Source organism: Ceratotherium simum, chromosome 12 (genome assembly GCF_057802395.1).
Source record: "Ceratotherium simum simum isolate JZ-2026a chromosome 12, ASM5780239v1, whole genome shotgun sequence".
Taxonomy (NCBI): Eukaryota; Metazoa; Chordata; class Mammalia; order Perissodactyla; family Rhinocerotidae; genus Ceratotherium; species Ceratotherium simum.
Genome location: NC_141911.1, coordinates 33,238,057 through 33,262,059, shown reverse-complemented (window position 1 = coordinate 33,262,059; position 24,003 = coordinate 33,238,057). Strand labels below are relative to the sequence as shown.

Below are 24,003 nucleotides of genomic sequence, written 5' to 3'. Positions count from 1 at the left end.
TTGTTTTCAATATTTTCTTTAGAACTCCACTGGAACCTCTGTGTTAGAGTGGTACAGAATTACCAAATCAGAAGGTCACAGTATTTCCTTAGTAACAGTGTTCTCAGGAGAGATCTTGTGAAGAGAGCTATCAGTGCAGATCCAGCATATTCTCTGAAATATTTCACCCTTGAGCCCCTAAATTCAAGGGAAAAAAACAACAGAATTTTCTTTTATGGAGTATAGAAAAGCAGCATTGTGGAATATAGTTAGAGGAATGCAGAACTAGGTGGCAGGGAACTACTGCATTTTAGTTCTGGTCCTGAGATTTTAACCAAAATCATCTTTCCAGGGTTTAATTTCCCTATCTGTAAAAATGGAGATAATAATTCTTATGTCATAGAATATCTGTAATGATTAAATAAAAAACACTTGATATCAAATGGTATGAACTAGAGAAAGAAAGAGAGAAAAATTATTGAGGGCTCAATATATGCCAGGTACTCAAGTTACAGCTGGGGTTCTTAAGAGAGAATTAAGGGCCATGATTTAGGTCCATGATTCTATCACAACAAAATTTTAAATCAAATCATTAATAAAAATGCTTTTAATTAAATTTAAATAATCCATATTTCACTCTAAAAGAAACTTTCTTAATTTTAATACATTTTTAAGGCTTACTTTACTAAAACTCAAAAGCAGAGTAAATCAACAGTGGAAAATAAAAATACTTTCTATAAATATTCCCTTCCAAATGTGTCTTTTGTTGACAGACTAATAATAATTCATAACAAAAATAATCTGTATAAGGTTTTATATTTTTTCAAAATACTTTTCAAAGGGGACTCTAAATTAGATGCAGTAAGTTAAATAAGCATAGTATTTAAAATTTAACAACATAAAAGTCTGAGACACTGTTATATTTTTCTACTGTTTAAAGATTATTTTATGGAGAGTAAATAATTTCATATAATGTTTTAAAATATTGTGTAGACAAAACTTCCTCAAACAGAAATTTAATCCAAAATGTTACCATTAAATTTGAAAAGAAAAAAAAGGATTAAAAACATCAAAATATGCTGAAAGGATGCTCAGTTTAAATCAAGAAACTAATTAAATATTATAGATTAAAAGCTTCAGCTATTAAAATTAGAAAACTATCCGAGAACCACATAAGATATTTTCTTTTTTTGTAACTGCATATGTATCTTCATAGTACTTTTTAAGAGTACTTTTATTAAAATATAAATATCATAAGAGTTTAATAAGTGTTTCAATAATGCATTTTTCTATTAAACACACACATATACATACAAATATTTAGGAAGAATCCATATCATTTTCTGATTATAGATGACCAAAAAAATCTGATAAGGTCATAGTCTTTCATTTGACCTTACATAGAAATAACTTGAAAATAGTAAGACATATATTTTTAACCATTTTGGTACATAATTGGGTCAGATTTTATTCTAAGTAGTTTTTCATAATTTCTTATTAGGAAGACTAGCTAGTAATGAGAAAAATAATTTAAAATTAATACTTGATACTTAAGAGTCTAGTTAGAATATATATGTCTTTATAAAAATAAATATCTAAGCAATAGATAGATATTTTGTTTCTTAGATGAGGTAGACAAATTAAAATATTCCAAAACATGATCTGAATTTAAAAGATAAAAACAATAGAAAATAGAAATCACCAGTTCAACCTGTATGAATCAAATAGCTGGAGAGTTCTTTTTACTTTTGACGTATATACCATGTTTCAAGCACAAGGCCTCTGAAATACATTTTCTACTCCCCAAAATCTTGCTAAATTGAAATTCATATGTTTCATTTACTTACTCAATATTTAATCTACCTAGGGAAATTTGCTATTCAGACCAAAGACATCTTCAATTAAACCAAAGATTACTAGTTTTTCATTTTTTATGTTTAAGTGGTATTTTCCCTTTATATACCTTATATAGTAAAATACATTAAGAAAAGCTATTATTCTTTAGATGTTGTACGATAAATAGTTATTTAGATGATAAAGAATTAATAAAAGTTTCAAGATCTGCTAAAGAATTATGAAGCCCATCATTTATATCTTGACTTCTAAGAAAATTTTTAAGAGTATCTAAAGCAGTTATTGCCTCATTTTTTGATGGTAAAGGGAGTTCGGTTCCTAGAGATCCACCATCATCCTCTTCATCAGAAGTATAAAATCCAGTTTCATCTGATTTATTTTCTTTGGTCCATACCGAATCACCACCCGGCACTGCTTCACATGTCTCCAAATCATCATCCAGGGCAGCATATTCTTCTATAGATAAACCTTCAGGAAATTCCACTCCTGCCGCCCGGGCATGGGCAACCAAATCAAGACCAGTGTCCGTCTCTGCATTTGTCTGGTCACTTTCTTCCTTTTGAGATTTGAATCCTGCCTCTTCATAGCTCTTCACAATAGTCTCTGGGGTTACAGCCCTCCAACAGAGATGCAATGTATCAACTGCATCTAGTAAGGAAAACATAAATTCTTTACTGCCTTCAACAGAGCTTAAAAATTTCTTGATAAGACAATGTCGATATCTGATTTTAAGGCTTTGAATAACACCTTGTTTCATAGCTATAAATTTCGAAGATAAACACGATGGAAAGAACGCCAACTCAATGGCCTTTAGGTTCTTTACCTCTGGATGTGCAGGAAAAGAATCAACAAAAATCACCACTCTTCGTTGCTGGGCTTGAAATTTCTCATCAAGCTTCCACATCCATTGTTCAAATACATCTGAGGTCATCCATGCCATCCTGTTAGCTTCATAATACACAGGCAATGATTTTATACCTTTGAAACACTGTGGATTTCTGTTTTTTCCAACGATGAGCAAAGGAAGTTTCTCTGAGCCATCCATGTTTGCCCCAACCACCAGAGTTATTCTGTCTTTGCATAACTTTCCAATTGAGCATCTTTCTCCTTTAAAGGCAAATGTATTTGTAGGTAACATTCGGTAAAGCAACCCAGTTTCTTTTATATTAAAAACGTTCTTAGGATGATAATCATTTAAATAATAAGGCAGTACGTTTTGCTGCCAGACAGTTGAAGGGTCTACTGACACACCTGTGGCTTCTACAGGTTGAGCTCTGAATACTAAGCCATACCTGGATTTAAAGCGATCCAGCCAACCATTACTGCATTTAAAATCATTATGTCCCAGTTTCTGGGCAAAATCATTCGCTTTTAGACGCAACATTGGACCATTAACTGGTACATTTAGACACTGAGCAATTCGATACCACCTCATTAATGCCTCTTCCAGATCTGTATAAAAAGCAGTTCTCAGTCTTTTTCTCTTTGGGTCAAATCTCAGAGATTCAAAGGCTTCTAGAACCTTGTCTTTATTCTTCATAATAGAAGACAATGAATTTTTCTTTATCCCATATTCAGCTGCAATCTCTGCTTTTTTCTTGCCACTTTCTACTGCATTTATAATGTCAATCTTTTCTTCAATGGACAGACTTTTCTTTTTCTTCACTGTTACAGGCAGAGTTGAGGCATCCCCGGAAGCTTCCGCCATCTCAACCAGGGCTTATGTAGAGATTTCTCTTCCTTCTGGCGTCTGTTTCTTTAATTAGATTTCTTTTCCAGTATGATAAAAATTGCTACTTTCTGTCCCACTTCATATATTAAAAGTTGATAAGTGTCTAATAGTTTTATTCCTCAGGAAATTGATGAGTAAATATATTTTCCAAAGGATCTGAATAAGAAAAATGTTATATGCAGCTAGAATATTTTAGAAGAGAAACTTCCCTCCCGGGACTTTGTGTAGCTCAGTTTATAGTTTCTTCAGAGTTCCAGAAGTCAAGCTAAAATAGAAATCTCATTATGTCAAACCTGTCCAGTCCTGCTGATGTATTTTTGGAACTTCAATCCTTTAAGATGATCTATTTTATCCATGCGTGCATTCAACCTCCTATTAATTCTCCACAGAAGGCCTCAGAGATAAGAAGAAAAAGCATTCAGTAATTTTCACACAAAATGTTACCCATTAATTTCCATATCTCTTCAGGGTGGAGAAGAAAATGGTAGAATCCTTCTAGGACTTGATGATATATCTTCTGTCTCTTGAAAATGTAAAAAGAAAAAAAAAGTAATTTTAGCTATGATATGTCAATTAAATGTCAAAAAGAATATTTATACTAATTACTTATGCTTTTAACAATAATGAAAAGAATGAGAAGATGTTTCTGAAAATACAATAACCAAAGCTTCCAGGAGAAATGCTTACCTCCTAAAGGGCCTCTTAAAAAGCTCTCTAGCTCTGCTCTGTGCATTTGAATTCTCACTTGCTTTCGAATGCTTTGTAATATATACTTCTGAAATGAATCAGACAAATTTGATCTGTTTTGAAAATGTGGGCTTACCAAAATTAAAGAACTAAAAATGATGCTGGATAGATCTTTGGTGGCTATTTTTTACATGAAGTCACAGACTGCCGCTCTGACTTCACTAAAAGAAAAACATAGCCAGACAGTAGTCACAAGGTTCGACTGTTAACAGCACATGGGAGACAGTGTCTCCTTCATAGGAGTCTGCTAGAAAATGCTTCACTAAAAATCAAATCAAGTGATTCCATTACAAATTTTTAAAATCTAAATGCTTAAAAACCTAGTAACTTTTGCATTAATTTTACACATTAGCCAGATGCGCAGAGGCCAGAAATACTTGACAAAATGCACAGGAATAAACAAATTATTAAGAGGATATAATGCAGAAAAAGACTGAGACTAAGAGTGAGAAGGAGTGACTACGGGTCTTAACCTCCTCCTTATCTGTAAAATAAAGGGCTTATCATAGTGTAAGGACATGGGCTTTGGTGCCAGACACACCTGCACTGACAAGTGACTCTGCCATTTAATACGTGATCCTGGGTAGTTTACCCGACCACTTGAAGCCTCAGCTTCCTTACTTGTAAATTAGGGGTCATTACAGCCCTACCTCATAGGGGTTTTGTACATTCAGTGAGCTCCAATAAGAGAGTGTAAAGCACTTAGCACAGTCTTCAGCACCTTACAAGTGTTCAATGAATGTTTGGTGATGATCTCAACATCATCTTCTCTCTAATGTCCCTTCAGCTGTGTCAGTCTACAAAATTTAGAGATTTTACAAAATCCTACTTGCAAGTATAAGCAAGACTCTCACCTTAAACAGATAGTGAAAGCCAAATGTATACTAAGCCAGACAGTACTGTGAGAACAGTCACAGGGCCCCAGATGGGCTGCCCCTACCTTTCCACGTAGCATCTCTCCTACCAGAATCTACAGGCTTTGGGACCACTGCAGGCCACGGTAATCACCTAATTTGATGAGCAGGTGTTACTACTGTGTGAGATAGTGTGGGCATTCCATCCTTCTAGTTTTTTCTCTGTTCCCCCAGGTTTCAAGGTGACACAAGCATTTTTTGCATAAAATTTTTTGACAAAATTCCTCCGCCCTGGCTGTGCAAATCAAAGAAGTAATTTTTATCATAGGGATTAAAAATAAAGGAGTTTTTTGTTGTTGCTGTTATTGTAAAAAAAAAGTCTTAATAATAATTATGATAGCCCAGGGCTTTAGTTTCCAAACTGCTTTACTTCCTGTATTCCAAACAGCTCGGGAAGAAGGTAAAACTGGATTTCAAAGCTTATACAGTTATAATATGGTTGAGTGCAGTCCGGAATCCAGGCTTTCTAATGTCAAGTCTACCGTTCTTTTCACTATATTATAGCGTCCCTGAATCACACTGGTATGGCCCCTCTGAGAACAGTTACATAGTCTATGCCCCCAACAGCAAGCCAAGTCAGCATTTACAATGCATATCCAAGCCTAACAAAAAAAACAATATCAGGCCTCCATAGAAGAATAGGCCATTATGAATTCCGTGACCACAAACAGCAACATATCCGACTGCTGGGGAGGCTGACCTTTCTAAGTAAATAATATTTGACCACTCAACTAGAAAAAAAAATCTTGTTCATACATGGGACCTCCCTGTTCATTTTTCTGCAATTTCCTGTAAATCTACAATTATTTCAAAGAAAAAATTTAAAAATATCTTGCTCTTATTAGTAATATACCAACCTTCAGAAATTGAGGTAGCAAGAATCAATTTTTAAAGAAAAGACAAAACCCAAGCAAAATTACTCTCCAAGAGAAACAGGGGATCTCCCCCTTCTCTTTTCCTCCTTTATTTTGTTCTCTCCTTTCTTCTTCCTTCCTTCCTTTTTTCCTTTTGCCTTATTTCATTTGTCAGAAATAAACCCCATCATCTCAAATAACAAGGATTACAGATAAAGAAATTTGAATTTCCTCCCTTATCCCATTCCAAATAAAGCAATATACATAATCAGAGATTACTGATTATCTTGATCAAATTGAAAATAGTGATATGTTTATTTAAAAAGATACTTTCTTTTTGAGAGTTAACAGTATATATTTCCTTCTAAAATAGTAGTCAAAGTGATAATTTTCCATGATAAGATACAATATATCTTTATTCCTGAAACAATCACATTTCTAATGCCAAACCAGACAAGCTTGACTTTTTCCCTAGAAAAGAATAAGGCACCAATTCTGCCTAATCAACGAACTGGCATTTTCTATTCTCCCAAAGTATAATTAACGTCTGGGATTTTTTTTTAGGGAGTAATGGCAGCAGCTAATGTTTCTCAGAAGTACTCACCCTCTCAATTAAGCTCATTAATCATTCTACCCCTTGAAAATGTTACAGCAGAGAAATGTTGTACTACATGTTAGGGACTATTTTCTCTATGTCAACAGTAAAGCTAACTAAATAGGCAATTCACCAAAAAATTGAAGTCCAAACAAAGAGAACAATGGCCAATTCTACTGGTAACAAGAAATGTAAATCTTCTTTCAAAACAGGAGATACCTTTTCGTTTTTGCCTATCAGAATGGCAGTATCTAGTGTTTCTCAGGATTCAGTTACATAGGTTGTTAGGAGGCACAGAAATTGGTACAAATCTCCTGGAGGGCAAATTAGCAATATATACAAAAACCTTAAAAATGTGCATAACTTTTATCTAGGAAGTCCCTACCTAGGATTTTTATCCCAAAAGAATAATTATAGATGTAAAAATAATCTAGCTTACAAATTTAATCATTTTCCACTGCTGAGTAACAAATTACCACACATTTAGTGGCTTAAAACAACATCTATTTATTATCTCACAATTCTGTAGGTCAAAAGTCCAGGTAGGCTCAACCAGGTCCTCTGCTTAGGGTCTCACAAGGCAGAAATCAAATGTCAGTCAGGCCCGGCACTTATCTGGGAGCTCTGGGGAAGAATCTGCTTCCAAGCTCGCTCAGGTTATTTGCAGAGTTTAACTCCTGGTGGCTGTAGGACTGAAGTCCCTGGGTTTTTTGTTGGCTGTCAGCAGAGACTGCCCTCAGCTCCTGGAGGCCTCCCTCAGGTCCTTGCCCATGACCCTCTTCATTTCAGCAACAGAGAACCTTCTTCATGTCAAATCTCTCTCATACTTCAAATCTCTCTCACTTCCTCTGCTGCCACCAGCAAGAGAAAGCTCTCTGCTCTTGAAAGTCTCATGTAATCAGTTTAGGCCCACCCAAATTATCTCCCTTTCAATTAACTCAATGTCAACCGATTAGTAACTTTAATTACATCTGCAAAATCCCTTTTGCATGTAATTATAATCATGGGAATAATACTCTATCATATTCACAGGGGAGGGAATTATACAAGATGAGGGAGATTGTAAGTCATCTTAGAATTCTACCATACAAGAATATTCCTCACAGTGTTGTTTCATAATTATAGACAAAACTGGAAATAACCTAAATGTGTAACAAAAAGGATTAGGTAAATAAATTAAGGAATATCTGTATGCTAAAATACTACTGAGCCACTGAAAGAGAATATTTAATGATAGGAGGAAAATTCCATAATATATTAAGTGAAAAAAGCAAAATACAAAACCATATGCCAAAAAATACAACACATACTGCAAGTTACACGAAGGCAGAGGCTCATGGCTATTCCTACAGTGCTTAGTGCCCAGTGTAAACAGTAGGTTCTCAATAACAATTTGTTAAATAAATGAAAAAAAGAAATATATGCATAGAAAAAAAGACATTGACCAAAATGTTGAATGTTAACTTTAGGTAATGGAATTATGAATAAGTTCAGTTTTTTTCTTTTTGTTATTATTTTCTTAATTTTTATTTATTTATTATTTTTTGTGTGTGTGAGGAAGATCAGCCCTGAGCTAACATCCATGCCAATCCTCCTCTTTTTGCTGAGGAAGACTGGCCCTGAGCTAACATCTGTGCCCATCTCCCTCCACTTTGTGTGGGACACCGCCACAGCGTGGCCTGACAAGCAGTGGTTTGTGCGCGCCTGGGATCCGAACCTGGGCCTCCAGCAGCGGAGCAGGCGCACTTAACCGCTACGCCATGGGGCCGGCCCCAGTTTTTTCTTTTTGTAGTTAAAACAATTCTACTCTTATGTTCTACTCATTTTACTATTCATGGGCTTCTTTAAATGTTCCATTATCAGTATCCTCTAATAAAGGGTCTGTTTCCAGAGAATTACACTGTGCAATCAGTAACTAAGTATCTCTCCACAAAAAGCAAGATGTTGATAAAGAGCGATGAAATTTTTGCAACATTACCAGAATTCCCCTAGAAAAGATCTGGAGGCAGCACCTTCTTCTTTCTCTTGAGGAAATAATATTGATAAACAGTATACAGTATTCAACATCTAAAGCAAAGACAAAAGGTCACATGTACATTTAATTCATTCAGAAAGAAATAATAACAATATCTTTTAACCTGTTGCCTCCTTTCCTTCCTGGTCAATAAATGAAAGATAGGCTGCCAGAGTTCTCCACAAGCCAAATGAATAAATGGTACCGGATTTTTCGAAAGCGGAGTAGTAGTCAACAGCAGTGCAAAGGTAAATGAGTAAATAATCCCCATGTCATAAGCACATATGGCAGGCAGTTATTCCCTTTTTTCTTACCTCTCCAAATATAAATGCCAACTGAGAGAAAAGGAGTAATCTTTTATTCTTCCTAGAGAGAATGGGCAGGCAGAATTCCCCAAGCTCCAGGGCAAAAGAAAGAAAAAAAGAAAGAAAGGAGGGAAGAAAGGAGGGAGGAAAGAAGGAGGGAAAAAAAGTCTCCACATAAGCAGGGTTAGGTTTAAAATAAGGTCTTTCAGTCAGTAGAAAAAATTTCCCTGGGGCTGGCCCTGTGACAGAGTCATTAAAGTCTGGCTAGTTTTGCTTTGGCAGCCAGGGTTCACAGGTTCGGATCCTGGGCACGGATCTACACCACTCATCAGCCATGCTGAGGTGGCAAACCACATACAAAATAGAGGAAGACTGGCAACGGATGTTAGCTCGGGGTGAATCTTCCTTAGCAAAAAAAAAAAAAAGAAAGAAAGAAAGAAAAAAAAATCCCCAAATCCAAAGAATAACAGGTATGGCTTCCCTTTTCCCAAAGAAAGTGCACAGAATTTCAGTTTTCCATCACCAGCTGAGGTAGCCTCCAGTGTTTTCTTCCAGCATGCCTACATTCTTATTTCCCTTGGGGAAGCAGAAATCATAGGAAGATTAATGAGGGCTAATCATGCACAGTACCAGAATTACACTGGACTAAACAGTACCTAACACAATTAATAACACCTTCACCAAGCAGAAGTTAGCATTAGTTTTAACTGATTCCAAGTCCATCCGAATTTCTATCAAAACTATTAGCAGCTGCCAAGGAAACTATCCAGCTAAGGACAAATAACTAAAGCAAGTGTCCACCTTTACAATGTAAGACACACCTCTGAGTCTAACAGTCTAATAGTTAGACTAACTTTAGTGAAGCTAAGCATTCCCAAACTCAAGAGACAGCTAGCAGGAATCCTTAAAGCACCAGCCAGCTCAAATAGTTAAGTACACATTATTCAAGCATCACTGAGCAAGTGCCATGCACCTCTTCTTAGTCACCCTTCTGAAACTCTAAGAATAACACTTGTACTCAGTTACTAAGCACCATTCTGTTCCTATACAATAAGAGCAGTAACTATTCTAGATTGGGATCTATTTCTCATAATTGAGAAGACAGAATGGCTTTGAACAAGAAAATCCACAGTAAACTATAGAACCAACGTTATAGTTTGAGTGAATTGGCATATATATTTGCTCTTTTGTTAAGGACAGAGTCACTTAAGATAAGGGTCTGTTATACACAGATTCATTTTTTGGGATTTCAGTAATGTTTTTGTCAGAGAAGGTGTCCCGGAGATCTCAGACAACAAATATTGCTGTTTACTTTTGAAACATTTGTGGTGTCATGGGTATTTACTATTCCCGGATATGGGGAAGAAGATATCTGTACAGGGAGATACCGTTCACTACTCTGGAACTTCCCAGAAATTTGTAGAGGCAGAGTTCTGCCTTGGAGCAGTCATTAAAAATGTTCTGTCAACTAGTGTGACAAGGAAAGGCAGGTGAGAAGTACGGTCTAATGGAGGGTAAATCCCACGGAGTGCACCATTATCCTTAACTTTTCTACAAATGAAATGGCTGTAAAAACAAGCATCAGGACTGTCAAAGTTAAAGCAGTCCAGCACCTTGAAGGGAGAGGTCTGCGGATGGATCAGCTGTATGTAATGTAGGTAAATAAGCTTCAGGTATGTCTAGCACCATTGCGGAGCCATCCATTCCCTCCATTCGGCGCTGGGGATAAGGGAGAGCATCCGAAGTACAGGTTGGGGCCTCAATTTAGGAAACTACAAAGGGCTCTGAGAGAAGGGATTGTTCAGCGGTTTCTGTAGACAGGGCAGTGATCTACTTAAGAAGTAACGAGGCAAGCAAAGAAATCGGTCATCTGGGTAACGAAAGAGCAGCAGGAAAGAAAAGTATCAGGGATCCACTGTGGGCGAGCGAGCAGAAAAGAAAGTGATCACAAAGACAGAGCAAGTGACAAGAACTGAGGGATGCCGGGCGTGGGGGTCTTGTCTTCCTGAAGAGGATGGGCGTGAGTGACGTGGCCGGAGGGGGGCCCTCCAGGCACTGGGGAAACGAGGGGGAGGCGCCCGCATCCCGTCTGCCCCCTTAACCCCGCATTCCCGCCACTCTCCCACCCCCCGTGGGGCTGGAATAACCTTCTACGTGCTCTCCGGCAGCTGAGAAAGAAGCTGTGGCTCTCCTGTGATTTGCGTGGCGGCGAGCTACGTCCACCTTTACCCTCCCGCCACCGGCTCACCGTCTGCTGGGGGGACGCCTAACGCGTGAGGCTGGGGTGTGTGAGTGAGAAAGAAGGGATGCTGAGGGCTCCTGGAGACCTCCGACCACTCAAGCCCAGGCCCGCGCGCCCTCCTCTAGCGCCCAGCGCAGGCAGGTGCACAGGACCCGAGCGCACACCCCTCTCTAATCCGGTCGCAGCCAGAAAATTACCCGGGCAACGGCGCCGGCGGAGCCCCGGATGTGGTTGCTAGGGCCTCAGCGGGAGGGGCGGGGCCCGCCTCCTGGAGAGGGGCGGGGGCCCCGGTGGGAGGCGCGCTGGCACCATCGAGACGTGGCTGGGCAGGGACAGATTCAGGGAGAGAGAGGCCGTCCAGGGCCAAGGACACGCTGCTTCCGGTCTCCTCACTTCCGGCTCCGCTGCTTTCGGTGCTGGTGCTGTAGGCTGGGTGGAGAGGCCGCCGGTCTGCGTGTCCGCGGCGGTTGGTCAGTGTGAGGCGGTGACAGCTGCAGTTGCTCCCCGCCCCCGAGGATCCGAGGTGCGTGGGGGGAGGGGAAGAAGGAGAAGGCCCGGGTCGTGGTTCCGCTCACTTCTTGCCAGGGTTTCGGCGACTCCAGGGAGCGGCTGCAGGGATAATCCTCGACGTGAGAGCCGCCGGGTTCCCCGAAGGCAGGTGAGGGCGGAGCTGGCCGGCGGGGAAAGGCTGGGCTGAGGTGTTGGCGGGGGCGGACACGTTGCCTCTGGGCTGCGCCGTTCCGGACTTTCCCAGGGCAGTTCTGTCTTTAGTCTGTGCCATGTCTGCCCAAGTGTTCGGCTTTTGGTTTCTGCCCCTTCGTTCCTCCTGTCCCCCCGAGTGTATCCCGGAAACGGCCGGGTGAAGAGGGAGGACTGGCCCTTCCAGGGCGCCACCTTTTGGCTTTGCATGCATTGGGTGGGAAAAGGGGTTGCAGGATCCAGGTCTTTCTCGACTAAGTCTCGGAGGGGGCCGCCCTCTGGTTGGTGTCCAGCCTTTATTTCTCTCGTCTCCCTGCATCACCCACTTCCTCTCTCCCGCAGGGAGAGGAAGGGAGAGAGCGATAGTCCCCCCGAGAGGTTCCTCGGGCAGTGGGGCAGGGAGGAGCCTTGCCTATGAAATGTCCCAAGCCTGACTGTGCTTGTGAGGCCGGCTAAGGAATGCTGGAGTTTGGGAAGGAAGTTGTGCTGTCGTCTTCTCTTCGTCTTGCCAAGTTACTGCTGTTTACGCGTCTAGGAAAAGGAAAGAGTTTTGTTTGAAAAAGAATCGTTTCTAGACGCTTCTTCCTTTTACTTTATAATTACTTCCTTTGTTTTGTTCTTATCTCCTTCTTGAGTCCTTTGATCTCAGAAACTTTGTAGTTTACACTTCCCTCAGATTCTTTAGCCACTCTTTTAGGATTTTTGTGCGCCTCCCTTCATTTTCTCCTAGATTAAAGTATATTATTTCTCTAATTCGGTTCTTATTTGATAAGGAAAAATGGAAGGTTTGCAGGACTTTTCATAAACTTGTGCTTTCGCCTGCAAGGGTGTGTTCACGTTTGCCGCTTCGTTAACTTAATTGGCATGGAAATATGCATCAGAATTGGTTAAGTCAGTCCTGTGTTAAGGCTGCAGGAATTGGCCATTTCATTGCTGCTATCTCAGAGTGACTACCACAGACTATACGTTAATGCTGTTTTAATTCCGCTTTGCTTCCATTTGTTTATTTTCCTTGCTCAACGTGACCGACACCCTCTCCCACCACTACGTCTAACACTCGTTATCTGAGAAAATAGAAAATATTTCTAATCTTATTTTATTTTCCGGATTAAAATCTCTGCCTCAGTTAATTTCATTCTTTTTCAAATTGGTAAATTAATTTCCCATGATCGTGGGTGATACCTTGAGGTCCATGGTCTAGGGGTCATTGACTTTCAGGGGTCTTCCTTCTCCCTACCCCTGAAATTATGTGCAGAGATTTATTTGAGAGTGTTTTTTTTCTGGGGAGAATGTCCATTTTTTAAAATCAAATTCTCAAAGGAGATATATGACCTCCAGATAGATTAAAAACCACTCCTTAGATAGTGTCTTGTTGAAGTTAATGCAGACTTTTTTTGTGGAGGTATTATTTTTTTCAAACTGTAAATAGCTTGTTTTGAGCGAGTAGAATGCAGAGATTCTAACTTTATACTGAAATCTCCAACTACTTCAGAACTTTTCAGTGTTACTAAATTCCTTCCTAGACCTACAGAAGGAAGTAAGACTGCCTGCTTATTTAGTTCCTGATTTGTGGTTTTGAGGTTTCTTTTTAGGGATAGCTGTTTGTGGCCAGTGCTGTGGAGATCATTATTTAATACGTATTAAATATCACCAACCTTCTAGATAGAAGTTCAGAATAAAAAATTTAAATTCTGGTTGTACTTTGCTTGCATTTTCTTGTTTTTCACTCAAGGCATCTACTTTGGGCCTTGGCTTTGCTAGGAAGGGCAAATAAGATGTTTCAGTGGTGTGGTCCATAAGGTTTTGGTATGTTGCTGCTTACCTTGCCAGCCCCTTTTCCTCCGTTCTATATTAGGTGTTTTAATGATTATTTTCTCTTGTGAATAAGTTAGTATCCTTCCAAACCTAATGTAAGTTTAGAGTGCATGTTTGAACTTACTGATTTGGTTATGAAGTGTTTGTTGATCGAGCATTGAAGTTCTAAATGTTTGACACTTGTTTCAGAGAATGTTAGAACTTGAAGAGACCTATACAGCTCATCATAGTCCATATAGAGTAACCAGTTTCTTCTGCTCAGAAAATAAAATAATTTTCCATCTGTCTAGTATCCTCACTTGGGGGAGTAGAAAACATAACTTTATAAAGAGTAGACTGTGCTTAATTAATTTCCTTCTAAGGTAATGACAAAGTCGGAAGATTATATCTAACACCATAACAGCAATTAACTTCTGTTTGCTTACTGTGTGCCGGACATTATGCTAGGTACTTTACATAATTATCTTATCTGATCCTCACAGCAGCCTTATAAGGTGACTAAAATCCCCATTTTTATAGATGAAGAAACTGAAGCTAAATGATTAACTGAAGCTACAGTAATCTGCTCAGAATTAACACTGGTGGAGCCAGGATTGAACCTAGGTTGTCTGACTGCAGACGGTGAGCTCTTAAGTACTACTCTAGACTGCTTCTCCCGTGTTTCCTTTACATCTTTTTTGGCATGAGTTGAGGGTATCTGACCTGATTTTCTATCAGACATTAAGAAAAGAAGATCTCTTCCTTTAATCATCAGTGGATGAATATCTAGTTGTATGTCATACCGAAAAGTATGACAAAAAGAAATGAATTTGGAGGAGGCCTGTTTTTTTGAGTGTTATTTGATAGGGTTTTCTCATGGGATGGATATAAATCTATGTGTATGTGGGGGGCATGTGTGTGTATTATGACATGTGAGGAGTGGAAGATGTGAAAATAAAGGTTTTAAGTAATAAACTTGGCATTTTAAGAGTCGGGAAGTATAAATACATTCCAGAATGATAAATTTGGGATGGAGTAAGGAATAAATTCAGGATGGAGGAAGGAGTAAATTCAACAGGAAATTTAAGATAATATGGCTATGGATGGAAAACTAACAATATATGTACAGACTGGAAAGAGTAGGTCCACATGATGGACATAATATAGAAGATGATGACTTAGGGACTGTGACAGTCTAAAAGTCAGATATGCACCAGCATTAGTTCTAGGATGTATGAAAAAGTCTATAAAGCAAAAGAATCTGAAAATAATCTTATCTTTTGTTTCTACTAGCTTTAGGTAGTCATGGAAGCCACTGAATAGCTCTTGCAGATTCTCAGCTGTTCTCTACAAGACAAAAGTGTATATTTTCTTTTTCTCTTTCCTTTATTCCTTTTCTCTTTCTTCTTCCTTCCATCTCTTATTCCCCTCTCCTCCATTACTTCTACACCTTTGTCTTAGGATGGGTGTAGGCAGGTATTGCTGGCAATTGCCCAAATTTTTTGTGAAAATATGGCAATATCTTTGCCATATTCTCACCTAAGAGTTTTTATTTTGTTTCATTTTTGTATATCTGTGATAGCATTGGACTAGCACCTCCTTGATGTTCAGGCTTGTTCCTTTCTGATCCTTTGGGGAACTGTGATACACTCTCTTTGGAGCAGCATCATAAAAGCAGCAGAGTTGTTGTGAGGCCTAAATTGTACAGAGGAGGGAGTCAGCTGGCCAACTCCAGTTACTACTAGCATGAGATAGTGTTTTAGAACAAGATTTCCAAACTTTTCTGCATCATGGCACACATGGAAAATGGTTATATTTGTATGGCAGACTATAGCTGGGCTCTCCATGGCTCCCTAAAGGCTAAGGGGGGCAGGGAGAGGGTGTCAATATTTCAGCACATCTGTAATCCCTTCTTGGCACACTGATTGGAAAGCTTTGCCCTAGAGAAGAGAAATATGTTACTCTTTAATTCCTTCTCTTTATTTAGCATATAATAATTTACAAAGCACTTTCACATATATTCTCATTTTATTTTTACTCCAGCCATGTCAAGTAGTAGAGCAGATAACAGTACCATGTTAGAAATGAAGGAATTGAGATTTTAGATGAGGTGCTTTGTATAAGGTCACACAGCTAATAATGGATGGATCAGGAATTCAAATCCCAGGTGGAAAGAGTCCCTGGAAGTTAAGCCAATGGCATGTAACCTCCAGGATGGCTGGGATCCTATCTGTTTTGTTTCAGTGTGCTACCTTCAGCATCGAGGGCAGCACCAGGCACATAGAAGTCCGTAATAGTTGTCGTTTCTTGAGTGCATCTGGCTAGGCATTATGCTGTGTAGATGTCTGTGTGTTCTTATTTTCTGTTAACAAATGAAGAAGTAGATATAGAAACCAGCAGAAGTAATTAGTCCAAGGTCATCCAAGTAGTAAAAGGAGAACCACAACGCTCATAACCAAAATTGCTTGACTCCAAAGCTTGTACTCTTGTCTTTTCACTATAGTGACTAAATGATTTCATGACATTGTAGGGTAGAGATTGGGTTCCAGTTACAGTGTGTGACATTGGTGGCAGAGGGTGATGGTGAGGATGGTGAAAGGGAGATAAGGCAAGTAGACTGTTGTTTTTGGCAGTTTTGAGGTAGCGTTCTAGAGATGATGGTTATCTAATAGAATTTCCAAGATGTTTGGGGATGGGGCTGGAGTAGAAGAGACATGTGATAAAACTCAAAGAGAGAAACTTGGCCGTTGGTGCTACAGGTACTTCTAACAAAAGGGTTAAAGATGTAGATCCTAGGGCTGGCCCCGTGGCTTAGCGGTTAAGTGCGCGCGCTCTGCTGCTGGCGGCCTGGGTTTGGATCCCGGGCGAGCACCAACGCACCACTTGTCCGGCCATGCTGAGGCCGCGTCCCACATACAGCAACTAGAAGGATGTGCAACTATGACATACAACTATCTACTGGGGCTTTGGGTGGGGGAAATAAATAAATAAAATCTTTAAAAAAAAAAAAAAAGATGTAGATCCTCTTCATATATGGCTAAATATGAATTGTAAATTATTTCTTAAAGGTAGGTTTACAGATTATTTTAATTTTCCTCTTTCTATATTTCCTAATTTTTCTATATGGCATATTAATTACTTTTAAAATTAAAAATATTTTTAATTATACAAGTAATATGTATTCTTGAAATAAAAATTCAAATAATATAGTCAGCAGATGGAATGCAAGTTTCCACTTCTCTAGTCCCTCTATCCCCCACACCTGCTCCCAGTTAATTCACAAGGTAGTTGTTGGCAATTAGGTGAAATATATGAGGAAGCTCTAAACTGGTTCTGTCTAATGCTGTAGCCACTAGCCACATGTGGCTATTTAAATTAGTTAAAATAAAATTGGATTAAAAATTCAGTTCCTCAGTCACACCAGTCACATTTCAAGTGCTCAGTAGCCACATGTGGCTAGTGGCTACTTTGTTGGACAGCACAAGTATAGAACATTTCTAACAACAGTGGCCACCCCTGCTAAAACTTTAAAATACTGTATGATTGGTGACGTAATTACCATACTGTTGAACTAAGATTTTAAAAAATTTCTGTGTTCCCTGTGGTGCCTAGCAGTTTTTTGTTTTACCTGATGAAATATTATTGCCGTGTTCTCTCTCAGCTTTTTGTTTTAGCTAAATCCAGATGATCAAAGTCTAATATTTTTCTTGGATATTTGGGGATTATAGTTAGCTGCTTTTCTAGGATAAAGATGTCAGCTTTTCTAAGAGCATGAGTGTTTTCTATCTCCTCTGAGCTCCAGACCTGTATATCTTGCTTTCTAGTTGGCACCTTCTCTTGCATATATTAAAGATATCTTCTCAAATACAGTATGTCTAAAACTAAACTAATTCCCCTTCACTCAAAAAAAAAAAAAAAAGAACCCAAAATGTTGGTCTTCTTTCTTCCTTGTTTCAGTGAATGAGTCTATTATCTTTCCAGTTGTAAAATCCAGAAAACTAGGGGTGACGCTAGTAACTCCCTTTTCTTCATACATCCAGTCTGTCAACAAGTTTTATTAATGTTAATTTTCTAAATATCTCTTAAATCTGTCTACTGCTTCCCATTTCCACTATCACCACTTTAGTTTATTACCATCGTTTTGCCTGAAATTTCTACAATAGCCTCCATTTTTGCCTACCCACTTCTATTTTGGTCCCTCTCTAATCCATTATCTATCCTGAAGGCCCAGTGATTTATTTTGAAACACATATCTGATTGTCACTCTCCTTCTTCCTCCCTGAACTTTTTATGACTTCCCATTGCTTCTAAGATAAAAAAAAAATACTTAATGCTTAGCCCACTCATCTTTCACTATGTTTTGCTTAACCCTCCACTTCAACCATGCTTGCCTTCTTTTAGTCCTTTGTACTTGTCTTGCTTGTTGCCATTATAAAGCCTTTGTGCGTGCTTTTCTCCTGGTCTGGACCACTCTTTCTTTACTTTCATTTCACACGTTGGCTCCTAGCCATCCTTCACACCTCAACTGAAGTTATGCTTTCTTAAGGAATACTCTAACCTCCCAGATTAGGTAGTAACATCATACATTTACCACAGTGGCGATTTACGTTTATTTGTATGATTATATGATTGACTTCCTCTTCTGCTGCCTCCAAAATGCATGAAGACAGGGACCACATCTTCTTTCTTTTTTGGCTTATTATTGAATCCCTAAGACTTAGCTCAGTGCCTGACACCTAAATATTGCTTGAATTTTCAAGTTGATCATATCAAAGATTTCAGTTCATGGAGTTTTGTAATACAGGATTTTGAACATGAATATTTATAAATATAGTAGTTAAAATAGTATTAGTTAAATTGCCAGTTATACTGATTTTTTCAAGTGCGTAAAAACAAATTATTTTAATATAAATTTACATTATTAATAATATTAATTGTTGAAAGCAATTATTATAGACTATAGCACAGTATTCTTAGATTACAGTCATGTGCTGCTTAATGACATTTTGGTCAATGATGGACCACATATACGACAGTGGTTCCATAAGATTATAATGGAGCTGAAAAATTCCTGTGCTTAGTGATGTTGTGGCTGTTGAGCACAACACATTACTCACATGTTTGTGGTGATGCTGGTGTAAACAGACCTTCGCTACCAGTCGTGTAAAAGTATAGCACATACAATTATTTACAGTACATAACACTTGATAATGATAATAAACAATGTTACTGATTTATATATTTAATATACTATACTCCTTATCATTATGTTAAAGTGTACTCTTTCTACTTATTAAAAAAAGTTTACTGTAAAACAATATGCCATGTTACACTGGCAGCCGCAGCCTCATACATCTCGTGTTTACTGCATCTCTCGATTGCATCATTTTCTTTTGTGCTTGATTTACTCTCATGTTGCTTTGTTCATCATGGCCCTTAAGCATACAAAATCCACTGCTAATGTTGCCAGTAAGAGGCCACGTTGAGTGATTGACCTAGAAATGAAATGAGGGCCGGCCCGGTGGCTTAGCGGTTTAGTGCGCGCGCTCTGCTACTGGCGGCCCCGGTTTCGAATCCCGGGCGTGCACTGATGCACCGCTTCTCCGGCCATGCTGAGGCCGCATCCAACGTACAGCAACTAGAAGGATGTGCCACTATGATATACAACTATCTACTGGGGCTTTGGGGAAGGAAAAAAAAACAAAGGAGGCGGCTTGGCAATAGATGTTAGCTCAGAGCCGGTCTTCCTCAGCAAAAAGAGGAGGATTAGCATGGATGTTAGCTCAGGGCTGATCTCCCTCACAAAAAAAAAAAAAATAGAAATGAAATGAAAAGTGATGAAGGACTATGAAGGTGGAAAATCACTGATGGTTATTGCTCGCCAGTCAGGCATGTGGTCTGGAAGAACAAGGACAAAATGAGGGAAGCTGTTAAAGCATCTGCTTCATTGAAAGCAATGAGACTGACAGAAATTCTAGAAGGGCCTGTATAAGACATGGAGAAACTTCTGATGATCTGGATTGAAGACCAAACACAGAAGCATATCCCTCTCAGCACCATGATGATCATGACCAACATGTTTTCTATGTTGAAAGAAAAGGCTGGACCCACCTATGATGTTGAATTTGCTGGTATCTCTGGGTGGTTTAAACGATTCAAGAGATGTTATTCATTACATAATGTGAAGGTGAGGGATGATGTGAAGACAGCTGAAGAATTTTTGGAAACTCTAGATAAGCTGATTGTGGAGGAAAATTACTTCCAGAGCAAGTATTCAATAATGGGCGAAACCTCCCTATTCTGAAAATGGATGCCTGAAAGGGCTTTCATACATAAGGAAGCCAAGTCAATGCCGGATTCAAGGCTTGTAAGGCCAGGATAATAGTCTTGCTTAGAGGAAGTGTTGCAGGCTAGAAATTGAAACCCTTTGTGATCTAGCACAGTGAGAACCCCAGGGCCTTCAAGCATATCAGTAAGCACACACTTGCAGTGTCCTACAGGAACAATAACAAGTCGTGGATGACCCAGCTCCTCTTCCAGGATGCCCTCCTGAATTGCTGTGCCAGCCAAATGGAGAAGTACTGTTTGGAGAATAACATACCTTTCAAGATTTTGCTTATCGTTGATAATGCTCCTGGACATGCTCCTTTTATTGGTGATCTTCATCCCAATATCAAAGCAGTGTTTCTCCCTCCAAACACCACCTCTTTGATCCAACCAATGGCTCAAGGAGTTATAGCAGCTTTTAAGGCCTACTATCTGAAGAGGACCTTTGCCCAGGCTATTGCTGCAACTAGGAAGACACTGATGCAATTCTGGAAGGATTACAACATCTATGACTGCATCAAGAACCTTGGTTGGGCTTGGGGTGATATCACCAAGGAGTGTATTAGTGGCGTCCGGAAGAAGACACTGAAGAAGTTCATTCATTACTTCAAAGGGTTTGTCAGGGATGAAGAGGTTTCAAAAATCAACAAGGCTGTGGTTGAGATGGCAAACAGCTTAACCTGGGTGTGGATGAGGATGGCGTTGAGGAGCTCCTAGAGGTGGTCCCTGAGGAATTGACTAATGAGGAGCTGTTGGAACTGGAACAGGAACGCATAGCTGAAGAAGAGGCAAGAGAAAAGGAAGCTGCAGGAGAAGAAAAAGAAGAACCCCCAAGAAAATTCACAGTGAAGGGAATTAGCAGAAGCTTTTGTAGACCTCAGCAAGCTCCTTAAAAAGTTTTTCATCAATAGAGAGGAATGTTCATGGTGCATTATCTACTTATAAGCAAATCTATGATGAAAAAAAGAAACCAAACAAACCACGATGGACATATTTCTGAAAAGAGTGACACCTCCTCAAAAGAGCCTCAGGCAGGGCTTTCAGGAGGTATTCCAGAAGAAGGCATTGTTATCATGGGAGATGACAGCTCAGTGTGTCGTTTTTACCTCTGAAGACTTTCCAGTGGGACAAGATGTGGAAGTGGAAGGCAGTGAAATTGATGATCCTAACTGTGTGTAGGCCTATGCTAACGTGTGTGTTTGTGTTTTAGTTAAGAAAAAAGTTTACAAAGTAAAAAAATAAATTTTTTTAATAGAAAAACCTTATAGAATGAGGATGTAAAGAAAGAAAATATTTTTTCTATAACTGTGCAATGTGTTTTGTGTTTTAAGCTAAGTGTTATCACGGAAGAGTCATAAAGTTAAAAAAATTGAAAATTTTATGAAATAAAACAGTTAAGGTTAATTTATTATTGAGGAAAGAAAAAAATTTTTTTTATAAATCTAGTGTAGCCTGAGTGTCCAGTGTAAAGTCTGCGGTAGTGTACAGTAATGTCCTAGGCCTTCACATTCACTTACACTCGCTCACTGACTCACCAGAGCAACTTCCAATCCTGCAAGCTCCATTCATGGTAAGTGCCCTATACAGGTGAACCAGTTTTTATCTTTTATACCATATTTTTACTGTACCTTTTCTACGTTTAGATGCACATACCATTGTGTTACAATTGCCTACAGTATTCAGTACAGTAGCCTGCTATATAGGTTTGTAGCTTAGGAGCAATAGGCTATACCATATAGTCTACGTTGTGTAGGAGGCTATACCATCTAGGTTCGTGTAAGTACATTCTGTGATGTTCGCACAATGAAATCGCCTAACGATGCATTTCTCAGAGCATATCCCTGTCGTTAAGCAACACATGATGGTATTTTATAATTATCACTTATTTTAGAACAGTTTTAGATTACAGAATTGTTGCAGAGATAGTGTAGAGATTCCTGTATACTCCATGCCTGGTTTCCCCTATTATTAACATATTACATTAGTATGGTACATTTGTCACAATTCATGAACCAAAATTCATACATTATTGACTAACATATGTTCAGATTGCCTCAGTTTTCTCCTAATGTCGTTTTTTTAATTCCAGGATCCCATCCAGGATACCACATTACATTTAGTTGTCATGTGTCCTTTTAGTTTTGACAGTTTCTTAGACTCCTTGTTTTTGATGATAGGTTGATAGTTTTGATGATTACTGGTTATATGTTTTGTAGACTGTCCCTCAGTTGAGATTTGTCTGATGCTTTTCTCGTGATTAGACTGCGTAATGTGTTTTGGGGAGGAAGACAACAGAGGTAAACTGCCATTCTCATCATATCGTATCAAGAGTAAATACTGTTGCCTTACCACTGTTTATGTTAACCTTGATCACTTGGCTTGAGATAGTGTTTGTCAGGTTTGTCTTCTATAAAGTTACTTTTCCCCCTCCTCTCTTTGCATATTATACTTTTTAGAAGAAAGTGACTGTGTAAAGGGCACACTTGAGGAGAGGGGAGTTATGTTCCACCTCTTTAACAGTGGAGTATGTACATAAATTTTTTGGAATTTTTCTGCAAGGGTGATTTGCCTCTCTCCCCCATTTATTAATTTATTCAATCATTTATTTATGTCAATATTGACTCATGGATAATTATTTGATTCTTTGAGTTATAATCTAATACTACTTTATTCTGTTGCTCAAATTATTCCAACTTTGGCCATTGAGAGCTCTTTCCATTGGTTTCTATGTTCCTTTGAGATATCCTTATTATTGTGAGGTTTTTTTTGTTGTTGTTTTGTTATGTTTTTTTTTTAAGCACTTTTTTACTTTCTGGCACTACAAGATACTCCAGGATCATCTTGTATATTTCCTTCCCCAGTCCTAGAATTAGCCATTTCTCTGAGGAACACTGGTTCTCTTTATTGGAGAATGGTATTAGAAACCAAGATAGAATTCTCTGCTTGTTATTGCTGGGGTCGCTCTTAGGAAGTATACACTAACTCATGTATATACACACAAAAATATTTCTATATGTAACTATCTGTATCTATATTAAGCTATATTCTTAGATTATTTACCCTCAGCTTTTTTCCATTGAAAAAGATTACCTGTGAATATTGAGGGATTTATTTTATATGGTTTTGGGAATTAGTAACTCTCCAATTCTCTTGGTTCTTGGTTGGCTACACTGCTAATGTTCTGGAACTCAGCCATCTATGAAGAATGAGGCCACAGTACACTGAATAATTTAGAGTTTATTTACAGCTAGTTTTCTTTTCAGGAGTAATTTAGTTTTCAGAGTCTTATCATTTTACTTAGTAGTTTCTCTGTAACACAATCTGAATGGGAAAAATAAAAAGACTTCTCCAGACAGTTTTGTTACTTGGATAAAAGTTGGTAATGATGGTGGGGATGGGAATAGTTGAATATCTGTTAGGTTGATTTTTAAATTGTTTCCCATTACTAAATATAATGGAAAATTAACTATAATTTGTCAAAGCTTTCTATTTTTGAATTATCTAGACTGATGTGTTTATCTTAATGAACAACCTAAACTTAATTTATCACTATCTAAAAGGGCTTATAGATGTCTAGCAAAATAGCTTTTACAGATACCAGATGTTTGTTGACATAAAGACAGCAGCATAGTGTAAATGATTCTTTATTATCTTGTTTCTTTTTGTTTGGTTATTCTATTTATGAAAGGAAATCTAATGTACTTTGAACATATTGTGTGGTAAACCATTTTCATTTCAGTATCATTTGCATTGGACAGTAGGGAAAAGGATTTTTTCCCTATGTTAAGAAAACTACCTTCATAAAAAGCAATTATTTAAAATTTTTTTGACTAAAACAGAAAGCTTCTGTATTTTGGATATTATTTTTCAGCTCTAAACATATGTAGTTATTTAATGTAGTCACTATATATTTTAACTCTATTTTTGTAAACAAGTTCATTGTAAAC

The 24,003-nt window shown here is 38.4% G+C and overlaps 2 protein-coding genes across 11 annotated transcripts in view; one reads left to right on the top strand and one right to left on the bottom strand.

The window, feature by feature from the left end:
- Positions 1–844: 844 nt before the first annotated feature.
- Positions 845–11,574, bottom strand: TIGD4 (tigger transposable element derived 4). Of its 3 annotated transcripts, none has more exons than XM_087437525.1 (3): positions 11,434–11,574; positions 8,654–8,742; positions 845–4,088 (listed from the first exon to the last, which is right to left on the bottom strand). In XM_087437525.1, exon 3 carries the CDS (start codon positions 3,539–3,541, stop codon positions 2,003–2,005), a length of 1,539 nt encoding a protein of 512 aa, XP_087293651.1. In that variant the 5' UTR covers positions 3,542–4,088; positions 8,654–8,742; positions 11,434–11,574; the 3' UTR covers positions 845–2,002. The 3 variants fall into 3 exon arrangements, with proteins under 3 accessions (XP_087293651.1, XP_087293649.1, XP_087293650.1); XM_087437523.1 differs by lacking the exon at positions 11,434–11,574 and adding an exon at positions 11,142–11,410; XM_087437524.1 differs by lacking the exon at positions 11,434–11,574 and adding an exon at positions 11,243–11,410.
- Positions 11,575–11,639: 65 nt separating this feature from the next.
- Positions 11,640–24,003, top strand: part of ARFIP1 (ARF interacting protein 1) — a 127,781-nt gene continuing 115,417 nt past the window's right edge. For 2 of the 8 annotated variants that reach the window (XM_087437528.1, XM_087437534.1), the window contains exon 1: positions 11,703–11,894. The gene's annotated coding sequence lies outside the window, so the exon portion shown is untranslated. Of the gene's footprint in view, positions 11,895–13,624; positions 14,372–24,003 lie in introns of those variants that run through there. The other 6 variants (XM_087437527.1, XM_087437531.1, XM_087437526.1 and 3 more) reach the window with 6 other exon arrangements.

Excerpts from the sequence above, each read along its gene's own strand:
- TIGD4 (XM_087437525.1), bottom strand. The coding sequence starts at position 3,541 with ATGGCGGAAGCTTCCGGGGATGCCTCAACTCTGCCTGTAACAGTGAAG.